The sequence below is a fragment of the Vanellus vanellus genome, assembly GCF_965231255.1.
Source record: "Vanellus vanellus genome assembly, chromosome: 2".
Taxonomy (NCBI): Eukaryota; Metazoa; Chordata; class Aves; order Charadriiformes; family Charadriidae; genus Vanellus; species Vanellus vanellus.
Window position 1 is genome coordinate 169,508,948 of NC_138906.1, and position 21,158 is coordinate 169,530,105.

Genomic DNA, 21,158 nt, shown 5'->3' on the forward strand with positions numbered 1-21,158 from the left:
GGTTGACGAGCCCTGTGCTGTCAAGAGGGCGGTCATGCTCCCCACAGCCTTGTGTTGGCCCTTGCATAGCGCTCCCCTTAGCTGGTGCTGGCACTTTTTGAGCCTGGTCTCTGGCGTGACACATGTGGAGAACAGCAGCGAAGCTGGAGAGGGATATTGAGAACAAACCTTCTGCAGAGCGGGTGGGGGAACTGGGGGTGTTTTGTTTGCAGAAAAAGAAGGCTGAGGGGGACACCTGATCGGTCTCTACAATGACCTAACGTGAGGTGGTGACGAGGTAGGTGTCAGTCTCTTATCCCTAAGAAGAAGCGATAGGACACAAAGTAACGTCTTCAAGTTGAGCCAAGGGATGTTGACATTGGACGTATGGGAAAATATCCTCACCAAAGGGGTTATGAAGCACTGGAAGAGGCTCCTCAGTGAACTGGTTGAGTCGCCATTCTGAGACGTATTGAAAATACGTGTAGATGTGGCACTTAGGGATTTGGTTTGGTGGTGGCCGTGGTAGTCTGAAGTTAACGGTTGTAGTCAATAATGTGGGAGTGGGTGTAGAAAAGTCCACAGGGCCTGACGGGCTGCACCCGGGAACGTGGAGGGAGCCGGGTGATGTCTTGAGGAGGCCACTGTACATTAGCTTGGCAAGGTTATGGTACCTGGGAGCAGTTCCTGAAGCCTAGAGAAAAGGTGATAGCCCTCGTACCTTGAAGAAGAGGAAGCTGGAGGATGTGAGAAAGTAGAGACTGGTGAGCCTGACCAAGTTTCCAGGGAAGGTGACGGAGGAAATGGTCCTGGAAAGAAGTTCCAAAGCCAGGAAGAAGAAGGAAGTGATGGGGGTTGTTGGCGTGGATTTCCAAAGGGGAAGTCGCGCTTGAGCAAGCTCCGTGTTGTCTGTGTTGAAGCAACTGGGTGTTGGACGAGGGGAGAGCAGTGGCTGTTGTTGAGCTGTACTTGAATGAAGCCTTTGTCTCTGTGTCCCACTACACGCTCCTAGAGAAGCTGAGAAAGTATGGGGTGTGTAAGTGGCCAGTGAGGTGGAGTGCAAAGTGGCCGGAGGGCTGTGCCCAGAGGCTTGTGATGAGTGGCAGGAGTAGATCCATGGGCACAAGTGTAACCAAATGGGAGTTCCACGGGCAAAGGTGGCAATCCTTTTTTAGTGTGAGGGTGGTCAAAGGGTGGAAGAGGTGAGAGTCTCTGTCCTGGAAGATGCTGAAAATCTGACTGGCTGTGGTCCTGGACAACCTGCTCCAGCTGGCCCTGCTGGAGCAGGGAGGTTGGAGCGCATGCTCTCCAGAGGTTTCTGCTGAACCAGATGGTTCTGTGTTTCTGTTTGCTGGGAGGGCCCAGAGTGTCCTGCTGGGGAAGAGAGTTTGTCAAATCTGTGCTGGCACGGGGAGACTTTGCCAGGGACGTACGCAGGGGGGTACTGTCATGTGGAAGCCTTCATACCAGTGATACGCTCGTGTCATGTTCTGGAAGCCCCCCAGGTGCCAATCTGCATTGTTGTTGGTAGCGGTGGTGACATATTTCCGAGGCAAGGTCTTGTGGCCCATTTCCACCCACCCTGGTGGCCTGTGGAGCCCTGTCTTTGTGCCGGGTGAAGGCGGAAGAGCCTTGGGAGAAGAAAGGAAGAGGAGGCATCTTGAGCTGTGATGCAGGAGAACTTTATTGAAAGAAAAGAGGGAAAGGGCAGGAGCAGCAAGTGGAAGGGAGCTCATGTGAGGTGCAAGTAGGGCAAGCGTCAGCTAAGGTCCCTTGCGTGCAGTAGCCGTTGCCGGAGTCCTGAGGTCTTCCAGCCGTGCGGTGGGAGTTGCCCAGCAGAAGTTCTTTGCTGGTGAAGGCATTTGCAGGGGCGAGTAGTGGACCTAGCAGACAGGGTGATGGAAAGAAGGAAGTGGGAGAAGAGGAGGAGGCACATGGGCCATGTTTCCCAGCAGCCTGGGCTGGCCCTCTTCCCTGCTTCCTTGCTTGGTGCCTTGAGAGGAGGAGCGAAGCCATGTGCCAGCGGGTAGCCAGAGGTGCGTCCTCAGTCCCTGCGGCGGCTTGCATGGTGTGGGTGGTTGGTATGAGGGGTGCTGGCGAGGGCCCTTAGCAGGGGTAGCAGCCTCTTCTGCCGCCGAAGCAGCCCAGGCCTCCCAAGCCGTAGCCGTAGCCGTAGCCGAAGGCGCCGGAGGAGACGGGCACTCCCTGGTAGCTGAGTTCGTTTCCCACGGCAGCGGATGCGGAGGATCCGACGGCGGTGCTCTGTGGGAAGGAGCTGAGGATGGGTCCTGGCAGGGTGACGACCACGGTGGAAGGCTGGATGACGACGCGGGAGTCCTCGCACTGTCGGACACAGGGCTCGTTGCAGCTGTTAGCCAGCGGGGTGGGTCCGCAGGGGCGGCAGAGGTCGTTGCAGGCCATGTGTGTGGTGTGGAGGGTCCCTGGAAGAGAGGGTGTTGAGAAAGCGTAGGGTGGTGGGGGTGTGAGGGGGATGTTGCAGGAGGGTGAGGGAGTGGGGAGGGCTGTTGCGGGTGCGTGGGGAGCGCGGGTGGTGGTGAGGCGTCAGGGCTGGTGAGGCTGTGGTCAGAGCGTGTTGGAAGAGAAGGTGCATGTGGGTCAGGAGAAGGAGGGGAAGGGGGCTGAGGCTCACCTTGCAGGGCGCGGAGGAGAAGGCGTGAGGAGAAGCGTGTGAGGGAGAGAGGCGCTGGTTGGGCTTTTATGCTGGTCCCCGAGGGGCGGGACAGGCTTTGCGCATGGCAGCATCATTCAGCAAGCAGCTCTTGCATGCCGCAGCGTGGCAAGTAACGAGGCGGGGTGTGTTTGCCTTCCCACAACGCACCCTTGTCATGTCCTCCTCTTTTGGATGTGTCCGCTTGCCCTGGTAGAAGCTTTGAAGTGAGAGTAGGTTTTTGGGAGGATACGCATGGATGCCTGTTGTCAGAGCAGTTGGCGGATGCGCATGGCAGCATTATTCAGCAAGAAGCTCTTGCATGGCACAGCCATTGAAGTAATGAGGTGGGGTGTGTTTTCCTTCCCACAACACTCCCTTGTCACGTCCTGCTCTTGAGGACGTGTGCGCTTGGCCCTGGCAGCAGCTTTCAAGCGGCAGTATTAGAGGCCAAAGGCTTGGTGTTGATGGCGTGTGTCATGGTGGGCAGAAGACGCAGCCAAAGCGTAGGTGAGGTGGGGTGTCGTCAGTGAGGTCATCCCATGGTACCTGTGTGGTGTGGTTTGTGGGTGCGTTGTGGCGAGGGGGCCCCATTTCCTCGCAGGCCTGTCAGGCTTCTCTTGGCTTTGGATGTGTGCTGGACGTGAGGTGCTGCCCCTTTCATGCCGTTCAGTCCTTCCCTTCCTTCTTCCTTGCTCCCAACTCTCTAAGCCTGTCCCTTCCCGTTGGGTGTGCTCTGTGGGTGTCTTGTCGCCCCTCTGGCTTTGGAGTTTCTAGCTGGGAGAAAGGAGGCTGCCTCTTTGGGCTTGTGGCCCTTTGGTGCCGTTGCTGGGGGTTGCAGCGAGTGCAGGTAGAGGAGGGCTGTTTTCTAGTGCAGGACATTGTCCTGGCAGGCCTGGGAGAGGGTTGACGAGCCCTGTGCTGTCAAGAGGGCGGTCATGCTCCCCACAGCCTTGTGTTGGCCCTTGCATAGCGCTCCCCTTAGCTGGTGCTGGCCCTTTTTGAGCCTGGTCTCTGGCGTGACACATGTGGAGAACAGCAGCGAAGCTGGAGAGGGATATTGAGAACAAACCTTCTGCAGAGCGGGTGGGGGAACTGGGGGTGTTTTGTTTGCAGAAAAAGAAGGCTGAGGGGGACACCTGATCGGTCTCTACAATGACCTAACGTGAGGTGGTGACGAGGTAGGTGTCAGTCTCTTATCCCTAAGAAGAAGCGATAGGACACAAAGTAACGTCTTCAAGTTGAGCCAAGGGATGTTGACATTGGACGTATGGGAAAATATCCTCACCAAAGGGGTTATGAAGCACTGGAAGAGGCTCCTCAGTGAACTGGTTGAGTCGCCATTCTGAGACGTATTGAAAATACGTGTAGATGTGGCACTTAGGGATTTGGTTTGGTGGTGGCCGTGGTAGTCTGAAGTTAACGGTTGTACTCAATAATGTGGGAGTGGGTGTAGAAAAGTCCACAGGGCCTGACGGGCTGCACCCGGGAACGTGGAGGGAGCCGGGTGATGTCTTGAGGAGGCCACTGTACATTAGCTTGGCAAGGTTATGGTACCTGGGAGCAGTTCCTGAAGCCTAGAGAAAAGGTGATAGCCCTCGTACCTTGAAGAAGAGGAAGCTGGAGGATGTGAGAAAGTAGAGACTGGTGAGCCTGACCAAGTTTCCAGGGAAGGTGACGGAGGAAATGGTCCTGGAAAGAAGTTCCAAAGCCAGGAAGAAGAAGGAAGTGATGGGGGTTGTTGGCGTGGATTTCCAAAGGGGAAGTCGCGCTTGAGCAAGCTCCGTGTTGTCTGTGTTGAAGCAACTGGGTGTTGGACGAGGGGAGAGCAGTGGCTGTTGTTGAGCTGTACTTGAATGAAGCCTTTGTCTCTGTGTCCCACTACACGCTCCTAGAGAAGCTGAGAAAGTATGGGGTGTGTAAGTGGCCAGTGAGGTGGAGTGCAAAGTGGCCGGAGGGCTGTGCCCAGAGGCTTGTGATGAGTGGCAGGAGTAGATCCATGGGCACAAGTGTAACCAAATGGGAGTTCCACGGGCAAAGGTGGCAATCCTTTTTTAGTGTGAGGGTGGTCAAAGGGTGGAAGAGGTGAGAGTCTCTGTCCTGGAAGATGCTGAAAATCTGACTGGCTGTGGTCCTGGACAACCTGCTCCAGCTGGCCCTGCTGGAGCAGGGAGGTTGGAGCGCATGCTCTCCAGAGGTTTCTGCTGAACCAGATGGTTCTGTGTTTCTGTTTGCTGGGAGGGCCCAGAGTGTCCTGCTGGGGAAGAGAGTTTGTCAAATCTGTGCTGGCACGGGGAGACTTTGCCAGGGACGTACGCAGGGGGGTACTGTCATGTGGAAGCCTTCATACCAGTGATACGCTCGTGTCATGTTCTGGAAGCCCCCCAGGTGCCAATCTGCATTGTTGTTGGTAGCGGTGGTGACATATTTCCGAGGCAAGGTCTTGTGGCCCATTTCCACCCACCCTGGTGGCCTGTGGAGCCCTGTCTTTGTGCCGGGTGAAGGCGGAAGAGCCTTGGGAGAAGAAAGGAAGAGGAGGCATCTTGAGCTGTGATGCAGGAGAACTTTATTGAAAGAAAAGAGGGAAAGGGCAGGAGCAGCAAGTGGAAGGGAGCTCATGTGAGGTGCAAGTAGGGCAAGCGTCAGCTAAGGTCCCTTGCGTGCAGTAGCCGTTGCCGGAGTCCTGAGGTCTTCCAGCCGTGCGGTGGGAGTTGCCCAGCAGAAGTTCTTTGCTGGTGAAGGCATTTGCAGGGGCGAGTAGTGGACCTAGCAGACAGGGTGATGGAAAGAAGGAAGTGGGAGAAGAGGAGGAGGCACATGGGCCATGTTTCCCAGCAGCCTGGGCTGGCCCTCTTCCCTGCTTCCTTGCTTGGTGCCTTGAGAGGAGGAGCGAAGCCATGTGCCAGCGGGTAGCCAGAGGTGCGTCCTCAGTCCCTGCGGCGGCTTGCATGGTGTGGGTGGTTGGTATGAGGGGTGCTGGCGAGGGCCCTTAGCAGGGGTAGCAGCCTCTTCTGCCTCCGAAGCAGCCCAGGCCTCCCAAGCCGTAGCCGTAGCCGTAGCCGAAGGCGCCGGAGGAGACGGGCACTCCCTGGTAGCTGAGTTCGTTTCCCACGGCAGCGGATGCGGAGGATCCGACGGCGGTGCTCTGTGGGAAGGAGCTGAGGATGGGTCCTGGCAGGGTGACGACCACGGTGGGCGGCTGGATGACGACGCGGGAGTCCTCGCACTGTCGGACACAGGGCTCGTTGCAGCTGTTAGCCAGCGGGGTGGGTCCGCAGGGGCGGCAGAGGTCGTTGCAGGCCATGTGTGTGGTGTGGAGGGTCCCTGGAAGAGAGGGTGTTGAGAAAGCGTAGGGTGGTGGGGGTGTGAGGGGGATGTTGCAGGAGGGTGAGGGAGTGGGGAGGGCTGTTGCGGGTGCGTGGGGAGCGCGGGTGGTGGTGAGGCGTCAGGGCTGGTGAGGCTGTGGTCAGAGCGTGTTGGAAGAGAAGGTGCATGTGGGTCAGGAGAAGGAGGGGAAGGGGGCTGAGGCTCACCTTGCAGGGCGCGGAGGAGAAGGCGTGAGGAGAAGCGTGTGAGGGAGAGAGGCGCTGGTTGGGCTTTTATGCTGGTCCCCGAGGGGCGGGACAGGCTTTGCGCATGGCAGCATCATTCAGCAAGCAGCTCTTGCATGCCGCAGCGTGGCAAGTAACGAGGCGGGGTGTGTTTGCCTTCCCACAACGCACCCTTGTCATGTCCTCCTCTTTTGGATGTGTCCGCTTGCCCTGGTAGAAGCTTTGAAGTGAGAGTAGGTTTTTGGGAGGATACGCATGGATGCCTGTTGTCAGAGCAGTTGGCGGATGCGCATGGCAGCATTATTCAGCAAGAAGCTCTTGCATGGCACAGCCATTGAAGTAATGAGGTGGGGTGTGTTTTCCTTCCCACAACACTCCCTTGTCACGTCCTGCTCTTGAGGACGTGTGCGCTTGGCCCTGGCAGCAGCTTTCAAGCGGCAGTATTAGAGGCCAAAGGCTTGGTGTTGATGGCGTGTGTCATGGTGGGCAGAAGACGCAGCCAAAGCGTAGGTGAGGTGGGGTGTCGTCAGTGAGGTCATCCCATGGTACCTGTGTGGTGTGGTTTGTGGGTGCGTTGTGGCGAGGGGGCCCCATTTCCTCGCAGGCCTGTCAGGCTTCTCTTGGCTTTGGATGTGTGCTGGACGTGAGGTGCTGCCCCTTTCATGCCGTTCAGTCCTTCCCTTCCTTCTTCCTTGCTCCCAACTCTCTAAGCCTGTCCCTTCCCGTTGGGTGTGCTCTGTGGGTGTCTTGTCGCCCCTCTGGCTTTGGAGTTTCTAGCTGGGAGAAAGGAGGCTGCCTCTTTGGGCTTGTGGCCCTTTGGTGCCGTTGCTGGGGGTTGCAGCGAGTGCAGGTAGAGGAGGGCTGTTTTCTAGTGCAGGACATTGTCCTGGCAGGCCTGGGAGAGGGTTGACGAGCCCTGTGCTGTCAAGAGGGCGGTCATGCTCCCCACAGCCTTGTGTTGGCCCTTGCATAGCGCTCCCCTTAGCTGGTGCTGGCCCTTTTTGAGCCTGGTCTCTGGCGTGACACATGTGGAGAACAGCAGCGAAGCTGGAGAGGGATATTGAGAACAAACCTTCTGCAGAGCGGGTGGGGGAACTGGGGGTGTTTTGTTTGCAGAAAAAGAAGGCTGAGGGGGACACCTGATCGGTCTCTACAATGACCTAACGTGAGGTGGTGACGAGGTAGGTGTCAGTCTCTTATCCCTAAGAAGAAGCGATAGGACACAAAGTAACGTCTTCAAGTTGAGCCAAGGGATGTTGACATTGGACGTATGGGAAAATATCCTCACCAAAGGGGTTATGAAGCACTGGAAGAGGCTCCTCAGTGAACTGGTTGAGTCGCCATTCTGAGACGTATTGAAAATACGTGTAGATGTGGCACTTAGGGATTTGGTTTGGTGGTGGCCGTGGTAGTCTGAAGTTAACGGTTGTAGTCAATAATGTGGGAGTGGGTGTAGAAAAGTCCACAGGGCCTGACGGGCTGCACCCGGGAACGTGGAGGGAGCCGGGTGATGTCTTGAGGAGGCCACTGTACATTAGCTTGGCAAGGTTATGGTACCTGGGAGCAGTTCCTGAAGCCTAGAGAAAAGGTGATAGCCCTCGTACCTTGAAGAAGAGGAAGCTGGAGGATGTGAGAAAGTAGAGACTGGTGAGCCTGACCAAGTTTCCAGGGAAGGTGACGGAGGAAATGGTCCTGGAAAGAAGTTCCAAAGCCAGGAAGAAGAAGGAAGTGATGGGGGTTGTTGGCGTGGATTTCCAAAGGGGAAGTCGCGCTTGAGCAAGCTCCGTGTTGTCTGTGTTGAAGCAACTGGGTGTTGGACGAGGGGAGAGCAGTGGCTGTTGTTGAGCTGTACTTGAATGAAGCCTTTGTCTCTGTGTCCCACTACACGCTCCTAGAGAAGCTGAGAAAGTATGGGGTGTGTAAGTGGCCAGTGAGGTGGAGTGCAAAGTGGCCGGAGGGCTGTGCCCAGAGGCTTGTGATGAGTGGCAGGAGTAGATCCATGGGCACAAGTGTAACCAAATGGGAGTTCCACGGGCAAAGGTGGCAATCCTTTTTTAGTGTGAGGGTGGTCAAAGGGTGGAAGAGGTGAGAGTCTCTGTCCTGGAAGATGCTGAAAATCTGACTGGCTGTGGTCCTGGACAACCTGCTCCAGCTGGCCCTGCTGGAGCAGGGAGGTTGGAGCGCATGCTCTCCAGAGGTTTCTGCTGAACCAGATGGTTCTGTGTTTCTGTTTGCTGGGAGGGCCCAGAGTGTCCTGCTGGGGAAGAGAGTTTGTCAAATCTGTGCTGGCACGGGGAGACTTTGCCAGGGACGTACGCAGGGGGGTACTGTCATGTGGAAGCCCTCATGCCAGTGATACGCTTGTGTCATGTTCTGGAAGCCCCCCAGGTGCCAATCTGCGTTGTTGTTGGTAGCGGTGGTGACATATTTCCGAGGCAAGGTCTTGTGGCCCATTTCCACCCACCCTGGTGGCCTGTGGAGCCCTGTCTTTGTGCCGGGTGAAGGCGGAAGAGCCTTGGGAGAAGAAAAGAAGAGGAGGCATCTTGAGCTGTGATGCAGGAGAACTTTATTGAAAGAAAAGAGGGAAAGGGCAGGAGCAGCAAGTGGAAGGGAGCTCATGTGAGGTGCAAGTAGGGCAAGCGTCAGCTAAGGTCCCTTGCGTGCAGTAGCCGTTGCCGGAGTCCCGAGGTCTTCCAGCCGTGCGGTGGGAGTTGCCCAGCAGAAGTTCTTTGCTGGTGAAGGCATTTGCAGGGGCGAGTAGTGGACCTAGCAGACAGGGTGATGGAAAGAAGGAAGTGGGAGAAGAGGAGGAGGCACATGGGCCATGTTTCCCAGCAGCCTGGGCTGGCCCTCTTCCCTGCTTCCTTGCTTGGTGCCTTGAGAGGAGGAGCGAAGCCATGTGCCAGCGGGTAGCCAGAGGTGCGTCCTCAGTCCCTGCGGCGGCTTGCATGGTGTGGGTGGTTGGTATGAGGGGTGCTGGCGAGGGCCCTTAGCAGGGGTAGCAGCCTCTTCTGCCGCCGAAGCAGCCCAGGCCTCCCAAGCCGTAGCCGTAGCCGTAGCCGAAGGCGCCGGAGGAGACGGGCACTCCCTGGTAGCTGAGTTCGTTTCCCACGGCAGCGGATGCGGAGGATCCGACGGCGGTGCTCTGTGGGAAGGAGCTGAGGATGGGTCCTGGCAGGGTGACGACCACGGTGGGCGGCTGGATGACGACGCGGGAGTCCTCGCACTGTCGGACACAGGGCTCGTTGCAGCTGTTAGCCAGCGGGGTGGGTCCGCAGGGGCGGCAGAGGTCGTTGCAGGCCATGTGTGTGGTGTGGAGGGTCCCTGGAAGAGAGGGTGTTGAGAAAGCGTAGGGTGGTGGGGGTGTGAGGGGGATGTTGCAGGAGGGTGAGGGAGTGGGGAGGGCTGTTGCGGGTGCGTGGGGAGCGCGGGTGGTGGTGAGGCGTCAGGGCTGGTGAGGCTGTGGTCAGAGCGTGTTGGAAAAGAAGGTGCATGTGGGTCAGGAGAAGGAGGGGAAGGGAGCTGAGGCTCACCTTGCAGGGCGCGGAGGAGAAGGCGTGAGGAGAAGCGTGTGAGGGAGAGAGGCGCTGGTTGGGCTTTTATGCTGGTCCCCGAGGGGCGGGACAGGCTTTGCGCATGGCAGCATCATTCAGCAAGCAGCTCTTGCATGCCGCAGCGTGGCAAGTAACGAGGCGGGGTGTGTTTGCCTTCCCACAACGCACCCTTGTCATGTCCTCCTCTTTTGGATGTGTCCGCTTGCCCTGGTAGAAGCTTTGAAGTGAGAGTAGGTTTTTGGGAGGATACGCATGGATGCCTGTTGTCAGAGCAGTTGGCGGATGCGCATGGCAGCATTATTCAGCAAGAAGCTCTTGCATGGCACAGCCATTGAAGTAATGAGGTGGGGTGTGTTTTCCTTCCCACAACACTCCCTTGTCACGTCCTGCTCTTGAGGACGTGTGCGCTTGGCCCTGGCAGCAGCTTTCAAGCGGCAGTATTAGAGGCCAAAGGCTTGGTGTTGATGGCGTGTGTCATGGTGGGCAGAAGACGCAGCCAAAGCGTAGGTGAGGTGGGGTGTCGTCAGTGAGGTCATCCCATGGTACTTGTGTGGTGTGGTTTGTGGGTGCGTTGTGGCGAGGGGGCCCCATTTCCTCGCAGGCCTGTCAGGCTTCTCTTGGCTTTGGATGTGTGCTGGACGTGAGGTGCTGCCCCTTTCATGCCGTTCAGTCCTTCCCTTCCTTCTTCCTTGCTCCCAACTCTCTAAGCCTGTCCCTTCCCGTTGGGTGTGCTCTGTGGGTGTCTTGTCGCCCCTCTGGCTTTGGAGTTTCTAGCTGGGAGAAAGGAGGCTGCCTCTTTGGGCTTGTGGCCCTTTGGTGCCGTTGCTGGGGGTTGCAGCGAGTGCAGGTAGAGGAGGGCTGTTTTCTAGTGCAGGACATTGTCCTGGCAGGCCTGGGAGAGGGTTGACGAGCCCTGTGCTGTCAAGAGGGCGGTCATGCTCCCCACAGCCTTGTGTTGGCCCTTGCATAGCGCTCCCCTTAGCTGGTGCTGGCCCTTTTTGAGCCTGGTGTCTGGCGTGACACATGTGGAGAACAGCAGCAAAGCTGGAGAGGGATATTGAGAACAAACCTTCTGCAGAGCGGGTGGGGGAACTGGGGGTGTTTTGTTTGCAGAAAAAGAAGGCTGAGGGGGACACCTGATCGGTCTCTACAATGACCTAACGTGAGGTGGTGACGAGGTAGGTGTCAGTCTCTTCTCCCTAAGAAGAAGCGATAGGACACAAAGTAACGTCTTCAAGTTGAGCCAAGGGATGTTGACATTGGACGTATGGGAAAATATCCTCACCAAAGGGGTTATGAAGCACTGGAAGAGGCTCCTCAGTGAACTGGTTGAGTCGCCATTCTGAGACGTATTGAAAATACGTGTAGATGTGGCACTTAGGGATTTGGTTTGGTGGTGGCCGTGGTAGTCTGAAGTTAACGGTTGTAGTCAATAATGTGGGAGTGGGTGTAGAAAAGTCCACAGGGCCTGACGGGCTGCACCCGGGAACGTGGAGGGAGCCGGGTGATGTCTTGAGGAGGCCACTGTACATTAGCTTGGCAAGGTTATGGTACCTGGGAGCAGTTCCTGAAGCCTAGAGAAAAGGTGATAGCCCTCGTACCTTGAAGAAGAGGAAGCTGGAGGATGTGAGAAAGTAGAGACTGGTGAGCCTGACCAAGTTTCCAGGGAAGGTGACGGAGGAAATGGTCCTGGAAAGAAGTTCCAAAGCCAGGAAGAAGAAGGAAGTGATGGGGGTTGTTGGCGTGGATTTCCAAAGGGGAAGTCGCGCTTGAGCAAGCTCCGTGTTGTCTGTGTTGAAGCAACTGGGTGTTGGACGAGGGGAGAGCAGTGGCTGTTGTTGAGCTGTACTTGAATGAAGCCTTTGTCTCTGTGTCCCACTACACGCTCCTAGAGAAGCTGAGAAAGTATGGGGTGTGTAAGTGGCCAGTGAGGTGGAGTGCAAAGTGGCCGGAGGGCTGTGCCCAGAGGCTTGTGATGAGTGGCAGGAGTAGATCCATGGGCACAAGTGTAACCAAATGGGAGTTCCACGGGCAAAGGTGGCAATCCTTTTTTAGTGTGAGGGTGGTCAAAGGGTGGAAGAGGTGAGAGTCTCTGTCCTGGAAGATGCTGAAAATCTGACTGGCTGTGGTCCTGGACAACCTGCTCCAGCTGGCCCTGCTGGAGCAGGGAGGTTGGAGCGCATGCTCTCCAGAGGTTTCTGCTGAACCAGATGGTTCTGTGTTTCTGTTTGCTGGGAGGGCCCAGAGTGTCCTGCTGGGGAAGAGAGTTTGTCAAATCTGTGCTGGCACGGGGAGACTTTGCCAGGGACGTACGCAGGGGGGTACTGTCATGTGGAAGCCCTCATGCCAGTGATACGCTTGTGTCATGTTCTGGAAGCCCCCCAGGTGCCAATCTGCATTGTTGTTGGTAGCGGTGGTGACATATTTCCGAGGCAAGGTCTTGTGGCCCATTTCCACCCACCCTGGTGGCCTGTGGAGCCCTGTCTTTGTGCCGGGTGAAGGCGGAAGAGCCTTGGGAGAAGAAAAGAAGAGGAGGCATCTTGAGCTGTGATGCAGGAGAACTTTATTGAAAGAAAAGAGGGAAAGGGCAGGAGCAGCAAGTGGAAGGGAGCTCATGTGAGGTGCAAGTAGGGCAAGCGTCAGCTAAGGTCCCTTGCGTGCAGTAGCCGTTGCCGGAGTCCCGAGGTCTTCCAGCCGTGCGGTGGGAGTTGCCCAGCAGAAGTTCTTTGCTGGTGAAGGCATTTGCAGGGGCGAGTAGTGGACCTAGCAGACAGGGTGATGGAAAGAAGGAAGTGGGAGAAGAGGAGGAGGCACATGGGCCATGTTTCCCAGCAGCCTGGGCTGGCCCTCTTCCCTGCTTCCTTGCTTGGTGCCTTGAGAGGAAGAGCGAAGCCATGTGCCAGCGAGTAGCCAGAGGTGCGTCCTCAGTCCCTGCGGCGGCTTGCATGGTGTGGGTGGTTGGTATGAGGGGTGCTGGCGAGGGCCCTTAGCAGGGGTAGCAGCCTCTTCTGCCGCCGAAGCAGCCCAGGCCTCCCAAGCCGTAGCCGTAGCCGTAGCCGAAGGCGCCGGAGGAGACGGGCACTCCCTGGTAGCTGAGTTCGTTTCCCACGGCAGCGGATGCGGAGGATCCGACGGCGGTGCTCTGTGGGAAGGAGCTGAGGATGGGTCCTGGCAGGGTGACGACCACGGTGGGCGGCTGGATGACGACGCGGGAGTCCTCGCACTGTCGGACACAGGGCTCGTTGCAGCTGTTAGCCAGCGGGGTGGGTCCGCAGGGGCGGCAGAGGTCGTTGCAGGCCATGTGTGTGGTGTGGAGGGTCCCTGGAAGAGAGGGTGTTGAGAAAGCGTAGGGTGGTGGGGGTGTGAGGGGGATGTTGCAGGAGGGTGAGGGAGTGGGGAGGGCTGTTGCGGGTGCGTGGGGAGCGCGGGTGGTGGTGAGGCGTCAGGGCTGGTGAGGCTGTGGTCAGAGCGTGTTGGAAGAGAAGGTGCATGTGGGTCAGGAGAAGGAGGGGAAGGGGGCTGAGGCTCACCTTGCAGGGCGCGGAGGAGAAGGCGTGAGGAGAAGCGTGTGAGGGAGAGAGGCGCTGGTTGGGCTTTTATGCTGGTCCCCGAGGGGCGGAACAGGCTTTGCGCATGGCAGCATCATTCAGCAAGCAGCTCTTGCATGCCGCAGCGTGGCAAGTAACGAGGCGGGGTGTGTTTGCCTTCCCACAACGCACCCTTGTCATGTCCTCCTCTTTTGGATGTGTCCGCTTGCCCTGGTAGAAGCTTTGAAGTGAGAGTAGGTTTTTGGGAGGATACGCATGGATGCCTGTTGTCAGAGCAGTTGGCGGATGCGCATGGCAGCATTATTCAGCAAGAAGCTCTTGCATGGCACAGCCATTGAAGTAATGAGGTGGGGTGTGTTTTCCTTCCCACAACACTCCCTTGTCACGTCCTGCTCTTGAGGACGTGTGCGCTTGGCCCTGGCAGCAGCTTTCAAGCGGCAGTATTAGAGGCCAAAGGCTTGGTGTTGATGGCGTGTGTCATGGTGGGCAGAAGACGCAGCCAAAGCGTAGGTGAGGTGGGGTGTCGTCAGTGAGGTCATGCCGTGGTACTTGTGTGGTGTGGTTTGTGGGTGCGTTGTGGCGAGGGGGCCCCATTTCCTCGCAGGCCTGTCAGGCTTCTCTTGGCTTTGGATGTGTGCTGGACGTGAGGTGCTGCCCCTTTCATGCCGTTCAGTCCTTCCCTTCCTTCTTCCTTGCTCCCAACTCTCTAAGCCTGTCCCTTCCCGTTGGGTGTGCTCTGTGGGTGTCTTGTCGCCCCTCTGGCTTTGGAGTTTCTAGCTGGGAGAAAGGAGGCTGCCTCTTTGGGCTTGTGGCCCTTTGGTGCCGTTGCTGGGGGTTGCAGCGAGTGCAGGTAGAGGAGGGCTGTTTTCTAGTGCAGGACATTGTCCTGGCAGGCCTGGGAGAGGGTTGACGAGCCCTGTGCTGTCAAGAGGGCGGTCATGCTCCCCACAGCCTTGTGTTGGCCCTTGCATAGCGCTCCCCTTAGCTGGTGCTGGCACTTTTTGAGCCTGGTCTCTGGCGTGACACATGTGGAGAACAGCAGCGAAGCTGGAGAGGGATATTGAGAACAAACCTTCTGCAGAGCGGGTGGGGAACTGGGGGTGTTTTGTTTGCAGAAAAAGAAGGCTGAGGGGGACACCTGATCGGTCTCTACAATGACCTAACGTGAGGTGGTGACGAGGTAGGTGTCAGTCTCTTCTCCCTAAGAAGAAGCGATAGGACACAAAGTAACGTCTTCAAGTTGAGCCAAGGGATGTTGACATTGGACGTATGGGAAAATATCCTCACCAAAGGGGTTATGAAGCACTGGAAGAGGCTCCTCAGTGAACTGGTTGAGTCGCCATTCTGAGACGTATTGAAAATACGTGTAGATGTGGCACTTAGGGATTTGGTTTGGTGGTGGCCGTGGTAGTCTGAAGTTAACGGTTGTACTCAATAATGTGGGAGTGGGTGTAGAAAAGTCCACAGGGCCTGACGGGCTGCACCCGGGAACATGGAGGGAGCCGGGTGATGTCTTGAGGAGGCCACTGTACATTAGCTTGGCAAGGTTATGGTACCTGGGAGCAGTTCCTGAAGCCTAGAGAAAAGGTGATAGCCCTCGTACCTTGAAGAAGAGGAAGCTGGAGGATGTGAGAAAGTAGAGACTGGTGAGCCTGACCAAGTTTCCAGGGAAGGTGACGGAGGAAATGGTCCTGGAAAGAAGTTCCAAAGCCAGGAAGAAGAAGGAAGTGATGGGGGTTGTTGGCGTGGATTTCCAAAGGGGAAGTCGTGCTTGAGCAAGCTCCGTGTTGTCTGTGTTGAAGCAACTGGGTGTTGGACGAGGGGAGAGCAGTGGCTGTTGTTGAGCTGTACTTGAATGAAGCCTTTGTCTCTGTGTCCCACTACACGCTCCTAGAGAAGCTGAGAAAGTATGGGGTGTGTAAGTGGCCAGTGAGGTGGAGTGCAAAGTGGCCGGAGGGCTGTGCCCAGAGGCTTGTGATGAGTGGCAGGAGTAGATCCATGGGCACAAGTGTAACCAAATGGGAGTTCCACGGGCAAAGGTGGCAATCCTTTTTTAGTGTGAGGGTGGTCAAAGGGTGGAAGAGGTGAGAGTCTCTGTCCTGGAAGATGCTGAAAATCTGACTGGCTGTGGTCCTGGACAACCTGCTCCAGCTGGCCCTGCTGGAGCAGGGAGGTTGGAGCGCATGCTCTCCAGAGGTTTCTGCTGAACCAGATGGTTCTGTGTTTCTGTTTGCTGGGAGGGCCCAGAGTGTCCTGCTGGGGAAGAGAGTTTGTCAAATCTGTGCTGGCACGGGGAGACTTTGCCAGGGACGTACGCAGGGGGGTACTGTCATGTGGAAGCCCTCATGCCAGTGATACGCTTGTGTCATGTTCTGGAAGCCCCCCAGGTGCCAATCTGCATTGTTGTTGGTAGCGGTGGTGACATATTTCCGAGGCAAGGTCTTGTGGCCCATTTCCACCCACCCTGGTGGCCTGTGGAGCCCTGTCTTTGTGCCGGGTGAAGGCGGAAGAGCCTTGGGAGAAGAAAGGAAGAGGAGGCATCTCGGGCTGTGATGCAGGAGAACTTTATTGAAAGAAAAGAGGGAAAGGGCAGGAGCAGCAAGTGGAAGGGAGCTCATGTGAGGTGCAAGTAGGGCAAGCGTCAGCTAAGGTCCCTTGCGTGCAGTAGCCGTTGCCGGAGTCCCGAGGTCTTCCAGCCGTGCGGTGGGAGTTGCCCAGCAGAAGTTCTTTGCTGGTGAAGGCATTTGCAGGGGCGAGTAGTGGACCTAGCAGACAGGGTGATGGAAAGAAGGAAGTGGGAGAAGAGGAGGAGGCACATGGGCCATGTTTCCCAGCAGCCTGGGCTGGCCCTCTTCCCTGCTTCCTTGCTTGGTGCCTTGAGAGGAAGAGCGAAGCCATGTGCCAGCGAGTAGCCAGAGGTGCGTCCTCAGTCCCTGCGGCGGCTTGCATGGTGTGGGTGGTTGGTATGAGGGGTGCTGGCGAGGGCCCTTAGCAGGGGTAGCAGCCTCTTCTGCCGCCGAAGCAGCCCAGGCCTCCCAAGCCGTAGCCGTAGCCGTAGCCGAAGGCGCCGGAGGAGACGGGCACTCCCTGGTAGCTGAGTTCGTTTCCCACGGCAGCGGATGCGGAGGATCCGACGGCGGTGCTCTGTGGGAAGGAGCTGAGGATGGGTCCTGGCAGGGTGACGACCACGGTGGGCGGCTGGATGACGACGCGGGAGTCCTCGCACTGTCGGACACAGGGCTCGTTGCAGCTGTTAGCCAGCGGGGTGGGTCCGCAGGGGCGGCAGAGGTCGTTGCAGGCCATGTGTGTGGTGTGGAGGGTCCCTGGAAGAGAGGGTGTTGAGAAAGCGTAGGGTGGTGGGGGTGTGAGGGGGATGTTGCAGGAGGGTGAGGGAGTGGGGAGGGCTGTTGCGGGTGCGTGGGGAGCGCGGGTGGTGGTGAGGCGTCAGGGCTGGTGAGGCTGTGGTCAGAGCGTGTTGGAAGAGAAGGTGCATGTGGGTCAGGAGAAGGAGGGGAAGGGGGCTGAGGCTCACCTTGCAGGGCGCGGAGGAGAAGGCGTGAGGAGAAGCGTGTGAGGGAGAGAGGCGCTGGTTGGGCTTTTATGCTGGTCCCCGAGGGGCGGAACAGGCTTTGCGCATGGCAGCATCATTCAGCAAGCAGCTCTTGCATGCCGCAGCGTGGCAAGTAACGAGGCGGGGTGTGTTTGCCTTCCCACAACGCACCCTTGTCATGTCCTCCTCTTTTGGATGTGTCCGCTTGCCCTGGTAGAAGCTTTGAAGTGAGAGTATGTTTTTGGGAGGATACGCATGGATGCCTGTTGTCAGAGCAGTTGGCGGATGCGCATGGCAGCATTATTCAGCAAGAAGCTCTTGCATGGCACAGCCATTGAAGTAATGAGGTGGGGTGTGTTTTCCTTCCCACAACACTCCCTTGTCACGTCCTGCTCTTGAGGACGTGTGCGCTTGGCCCTGGCAGCAGCTTTCAAGCGGCAGTATTAGAGGCCAAAGGCTTGGTGTTGATGGCGTGTGTCATGGTGGGCAGAAGACGCAGCCAAAGCGTAGGTGAGGTGGGGTGTCGTCAGTGAGGTCATGCCGTGGTACCTGTGTGGTGTGGTTTGTGGGTGCGTTGTGGCGAGGGGGCCCCATTTCCTCGCAGGCCTGTCAGGCTTCTCTTGGCTTTGGATGTGTGCTGGACGTGAGGTGCTGCCCCTTTCATGCCGTTCAGTCCTTCCCTTCCTTCTTCCTTGCTCCCAACTCTCTAAGCCTGTCCCTTCCCGTTGGGTGTGCTCTGTGGGTGTCTTGTCGCCCCTCTGGCTTTGGAGTTTCTAGCTGGGAGAAAGGAGGCTGCCTCTTTGGGCTTGTGGCCCTTTGGTGCCGTTGCTGGGGGTTGCAGCGAGTGCAGGTAGAGGAGGGCTGTTTTCTAGTGCAGGACATTGTCCTGGCAGGCCTGGGAGAGGGTTGACGAGCCCTGTGCTGTCAAGAGGGCGGTCATGCTCCCCACAGCCTTGTGTTGGCCCTTGCATAGCGCTCCCCTTAGCTGGTGCTGGCCCTTTTTGAGCCTGGTCTCTGGCGTGACACATGTGGAGAACAGCAGCGAAGCTGGAGAGGGATATTGAGAACAAACCTTCTGCAGAGCGGGTGGGGGAACTGGGGGTGTTTTGTTTGCAGAAAAAGAAGGCTGAGGGGGACACCTGATCGGTCTCTACAATGACCTAACGTGAGGTGGTGACGAGGTAGGTGTCAGTCTCTTATCCCTAAGAAGAAGCGATAGGACACAAAGTAACGTCTTCAAGTTGAGCCAAGGGATGTTGACATTGGACGTATGGGAAAATATCCTCACCAAAGGGGTTATGAAGCACTGGAAGAGGCTCCTCAGTGAACTGGTTGAGTCGCCATTCTGAGACGTATTGAAAATACGTGTAGATGTGGCACTTAGGGATTTGGTTTGGTGGTGGCCGTGGTAGTCTGAAGTTAACGGTTGTACTCAATAATGTGGGAGTGGGTGTAGAAAAGTCCACAGGGCCTGACGGGCTGCACCCGGGAACGTGGAGGGAGCCGGGTGATGTCTTGAGGAGGCCACTGTACATTAGCTTGGCAAGGTTATGGTACCTGGGAGCAGTTCCTGAAGCCTAGAGAAAAGGTGATAGCCCTCGTACCTTGAAGAAGAGGAAGCTGGAGGATGTGAGAAAGTAGAGACTGGTGAGCCTGACCAAGTTTCCAGGGAAGGTGACGGAGGAAATGGTCCTGGAAAGAAGTTCCAAAGCCAGGAAGAAGAAGGAAGTGATGGGGGTTGTTGGCGTGGATTTCCAAAGGGGAAGTCGTGCTTGAGCAAGCTCCGTGTTGTCTGTGTTGAAGCAACTGGGTGTTGGACGAGGGGAGAGCAGTGGCTGTTGTTGAGCTGTACTTGAATGAAGCCTTTGTCTCTGTGTCCCACTACACGCTCCTAGAGAAGCTGAGAAAGTATGGGGTGTGTAAGTGGCCAGTGAGGTGGAGTGCAAAGTGGCCGGAGGGCTGTGCCCAGAGGCTTGTGATGAGTGGCAGGAGTAGATCCATGGGCACAAGTGTAACCAAATGGGAGTTCCACGGGCAAAGGTGGCAATCCTTTTTTAGTGTGAGGGTGGTCAAAGGGTGGAAGAGGTGAGAGTCTCTGTCCTGGAAGATGCTGAAAATCTGACTGGCTGTGGTCCTGGACAACCTGCTCCAGCTGGCCCTGCTGGAGCAGGGAGGTTGGAGCGCATGCTCTCCAGAGGTTTCTGCTGAACCAGATGGTTCTGTGTTTCTGTTTGCTGGGAGGGCCCAGAGTGTCCTGCTGGGGAAGAGAGTTTGTCAAATCTGTGCTGGCACGGGGAGACTTTGCCAGGGACGTACGCAGGGGGGTACTGTCATGTGGAAGCCCTCATGCCAGTGATACGCTTGTGTCATGTTCTGGAAGCCCCCCAGGTGCCAATCTGCATTGTTGTTGGTAGCGGTGGTGACATATTTCCGAGGCAAGGTCTTGTGGCCCATTTCCACCCACCCTGGTGGCCTGTGGAGCCCTGTCTTTGTGCCGGGTGAAGGCGGAAGAGCCTTGGGAGAAGAAAGGAAGAGGAGGCATCTCGGGCTGTGATGCAGGAGAACTTTATTGAAAGAAAAGAGGGAAAGGGCAGGAGCAGCAAGTGGAAGGGAGCTCATGTGAGGTGCAAGTAGGGCAAGCGTCAGCTAAGGTCCCTTGCGTGCAGTAGCCGTTGCCGGAGTCCCGAGGTCTTCCAGCCGTGCGGTGGGAGTTGCCCAGCAGAAGTTCTTTGCTGGTGAAGGCATTTGCAGGGGCGAGTAGTGGACCTAGCAGACAGGGTGATGGAAAGAAGGAAGTGGGAGAAGAGGAGGAGGCACATGGGCCATGTTTCCCAGCAGCCTGGGCTGGCCCTCTTCCCTGCTTCCTTGCTTGGTGCCTTGAGAGGAAGAGCGAAGCCATGTGCCAGCGAGTAGCCAGAGGTGCGTCCTCAGTCCCTGCGGCGGCTTGCATGGTGTGGGTGGTTGGTATGAGGGGTGCTGGCGAGGGCCCTTAGCAGGGGTAGCAGCCTCTTCTGCCGCCGAAGCAGCCCAGGCCTCCCAAGCCGTAGCCGTAGCCGTAGCCGAAGGCGCCGGAGGAGACGGGCACTCCCTGGTAGCTGAGTTCGTTTCCCACGGCAGCGGATGCGGAGGATCCGACGGCGGTGCTCTGTGGGAAGGAGCTGAGGATGGGTCCTGGCAGGGTGACGACCACGGTGGGCGGCTGGATGACGACGCGGGAGTCCTCGCACTGTCGGACACAGGGCTCGTTGCAGCTGTTAGCCAGCGGGGTGGGTCCGCAGGGGCGGCAGAGGTCGTTGCAGGCCATGTGTGTGGTGTGGAGGGTCCCTGGAAGAGAGGGTGTTGAGAAAGCGTAGGGTGGTGGGGGTGTGAGGGGGATGTTGCAGGAGGGTGAGGGAGTGGGGAGGGCTGTTGCGGGTGCGTGGGGAGCGCGGGTGGTGGTGAGGCGTCAGGGCTGGTGAGGCTGTGGTCAGAGCGTGTTGGAAGAGAAGGTGCATGTGGGTCAGGAGAAGGAGGGGAAGGGGGCTGAGGCTCACCTTGCAGGGCGCGGAGGAGAAGGCGTGAGGAGAAGCGTGTGAGGGAGAGAGGCGCTGGTTGGGCTTTTATGCTGGTCCCCGAGGGGCGGAACAGGCTTTGCGCATGGCAGCATCATTCAGCAAGCAGCTCTTGCATGCCGCAGCGTGGCAAGTAACGAGGCGGGGTGTGTTTGCCTTCCCACAACGCACCCTTGTCATGTCCTCCTCTTTTGGATGTGTCCGCTTGCCCTGGTAGAAGCTTTGAAGTGAGAGTAGGTTTTTGGGAGGATACGCATGGATGCCTGTTGTCAGAGCAGTTGGCGGATGCGCATGGCAGCATTATTCAGCAAGAAGCTCTTGCATGGCACAGCCATTGAAGTAATGAGGTGGGGTGTGTTTTCCTTCCCACAACACTCCCTTGTCACGTCCTGCTCTTGAGGACGTGTGCGCTTGGCCCTGGCAGCAGCTTTCAAGCGGCAGTATTAGAGGCCAAAGGCTTGGTGTTGATGGCGTGTGTCATGGTGGGCAGAAGACGCAGCCAAAGCGTAGGTGAGGTGGGGTGTCGTCAGTGAGGTCATGCCGTGGTACCTGTGTGGTGTGGTTTGTGGGTGCGTTGTGGCGAGGGGGCCCCATTTCCTCGCAGGCCTGTCAGGCTTCTCTTGGCTTTGGATGTGTGCTGGACGTGAGGTGCTGCCCCTTTCATGCCGTTCAGTCCTTCCCTTCCTTCTTCCTTGCTCCCAACTCTCTAAGCCTGTCCCTTCCCGTTGGGTGTGCTCTGTGGGTGTCTTGTCGCCCC

At 57.3% G+C, this 21,158-nt stretch overlaps 6 protein-coding genes across 6 annotated transcripts; all 6 read right to left on the bottom strand.

Moving 5' to 3' along the window:
- Positions 1 to 2,085: 2,085 nt before the first annotated feature.
- Positions 2,086 to 2,400, bottom strand: LOC309686360 (feather keratin-like; the record flags this gene model as incomplete). Its single annotated transcript, XM_082499010.1, has 1 exon — positions 2,086 to 2,400. One exon carries the CDS (start codon positions 2,398 to 2,400, stop codon positions 2,086 to 2,088), a length of 315 nt encoding a protein of 104 aa, XP_082355136.1.
- A 3,236-nt stretch (positions 2,401 to 5,636) lies between these two features.
- LOC309669067 (feather keratin-like) lies at positions 5,637 to 5,951 on the bottom strand (the record flags this gene model as incomplete). The annotated part of the gene is made up of 1 exon (XM_082479654.1): positions 5,637 to 5,951. One exon carries the CDS (start codon positions 5,949 to 5,951, stop codon positions 5,637 to 5,639), a length of 315 nt encoding a protein of 104 aa, XP_082335780.1.
- Positions 5,952 to 9,187: 3,236 nt separating this feature from the next.
- LOC309668636 (feather keratin-like) lies at positions 9,188 to 9,502 on the bottom strand (the record flags this gene model as incomplete). Its single annotated transcript, XM_082479104.1, has 1 exon — positions 9,188 to 9,502. One exon carries the CDS (start codon positions 9,500 to 9,502, stop codon positions 9,188 to 9,190), a length of 315 nt encoding a protein of 104 aa, XP_082335230.1.
- A 3,236-nt stretch (positions 9,503 to 12,738) lies between these two features.
- On the bottom strand, positions 12,739 to 13,053 carry LOC309669217 (feather keratin-like; the record flags this gene model as incomplete). Its single annotated transcript, XM_082479823.1, has 1 exon — positions 12,739 to 13,053. One exon carries the CDS (start codon positions 13,051 to 13,053, stop codon positions 12,739 to 12,741), a length of 315 nt encoding a protein of 104 aa, XP_082335949.1.
- A 3,235-nt stretch (positions 13,054 to 16,288) lies between these two features.
- Positions 16,289 to 16,603, bottom strand: LOC309669288 (feather keratin-like; the record flags this gene model as incomplete). Its single annotated transcript, XM_082479906.1, has 1 exon — positions 16,289 to 16,603. The coding sequence occupies one exon, from the start codon at positions 16,601 to 16,603 to the stop codon at positions 16,289 to 16,291; it is 315 nt and encodes a 104-aa protein (XP_082336032.1).
- Positions 16,604 to 19,839: 3,236 nt separating this feature from the next.
- On the bottom strand, positions 19,840 to 20,154 carry LOC309668897 (feather keratin-like; the record flags this gene model as incomplete). The annotated part of the gene is made up of 1 exon (XM_082479438.1): positions 19,840 to 20,154. The coding sequence occupies one exon, from the start codon at positions 20,152 to 20,154 to the stop codon at positions 19,840 to 19,842; it is 315 nt and encodes a 104-aa protein (XP_082335564.1).
- Between the last annotated feature and the right edge of the window lie 1,004 nt (positions 20,155 to 21,158).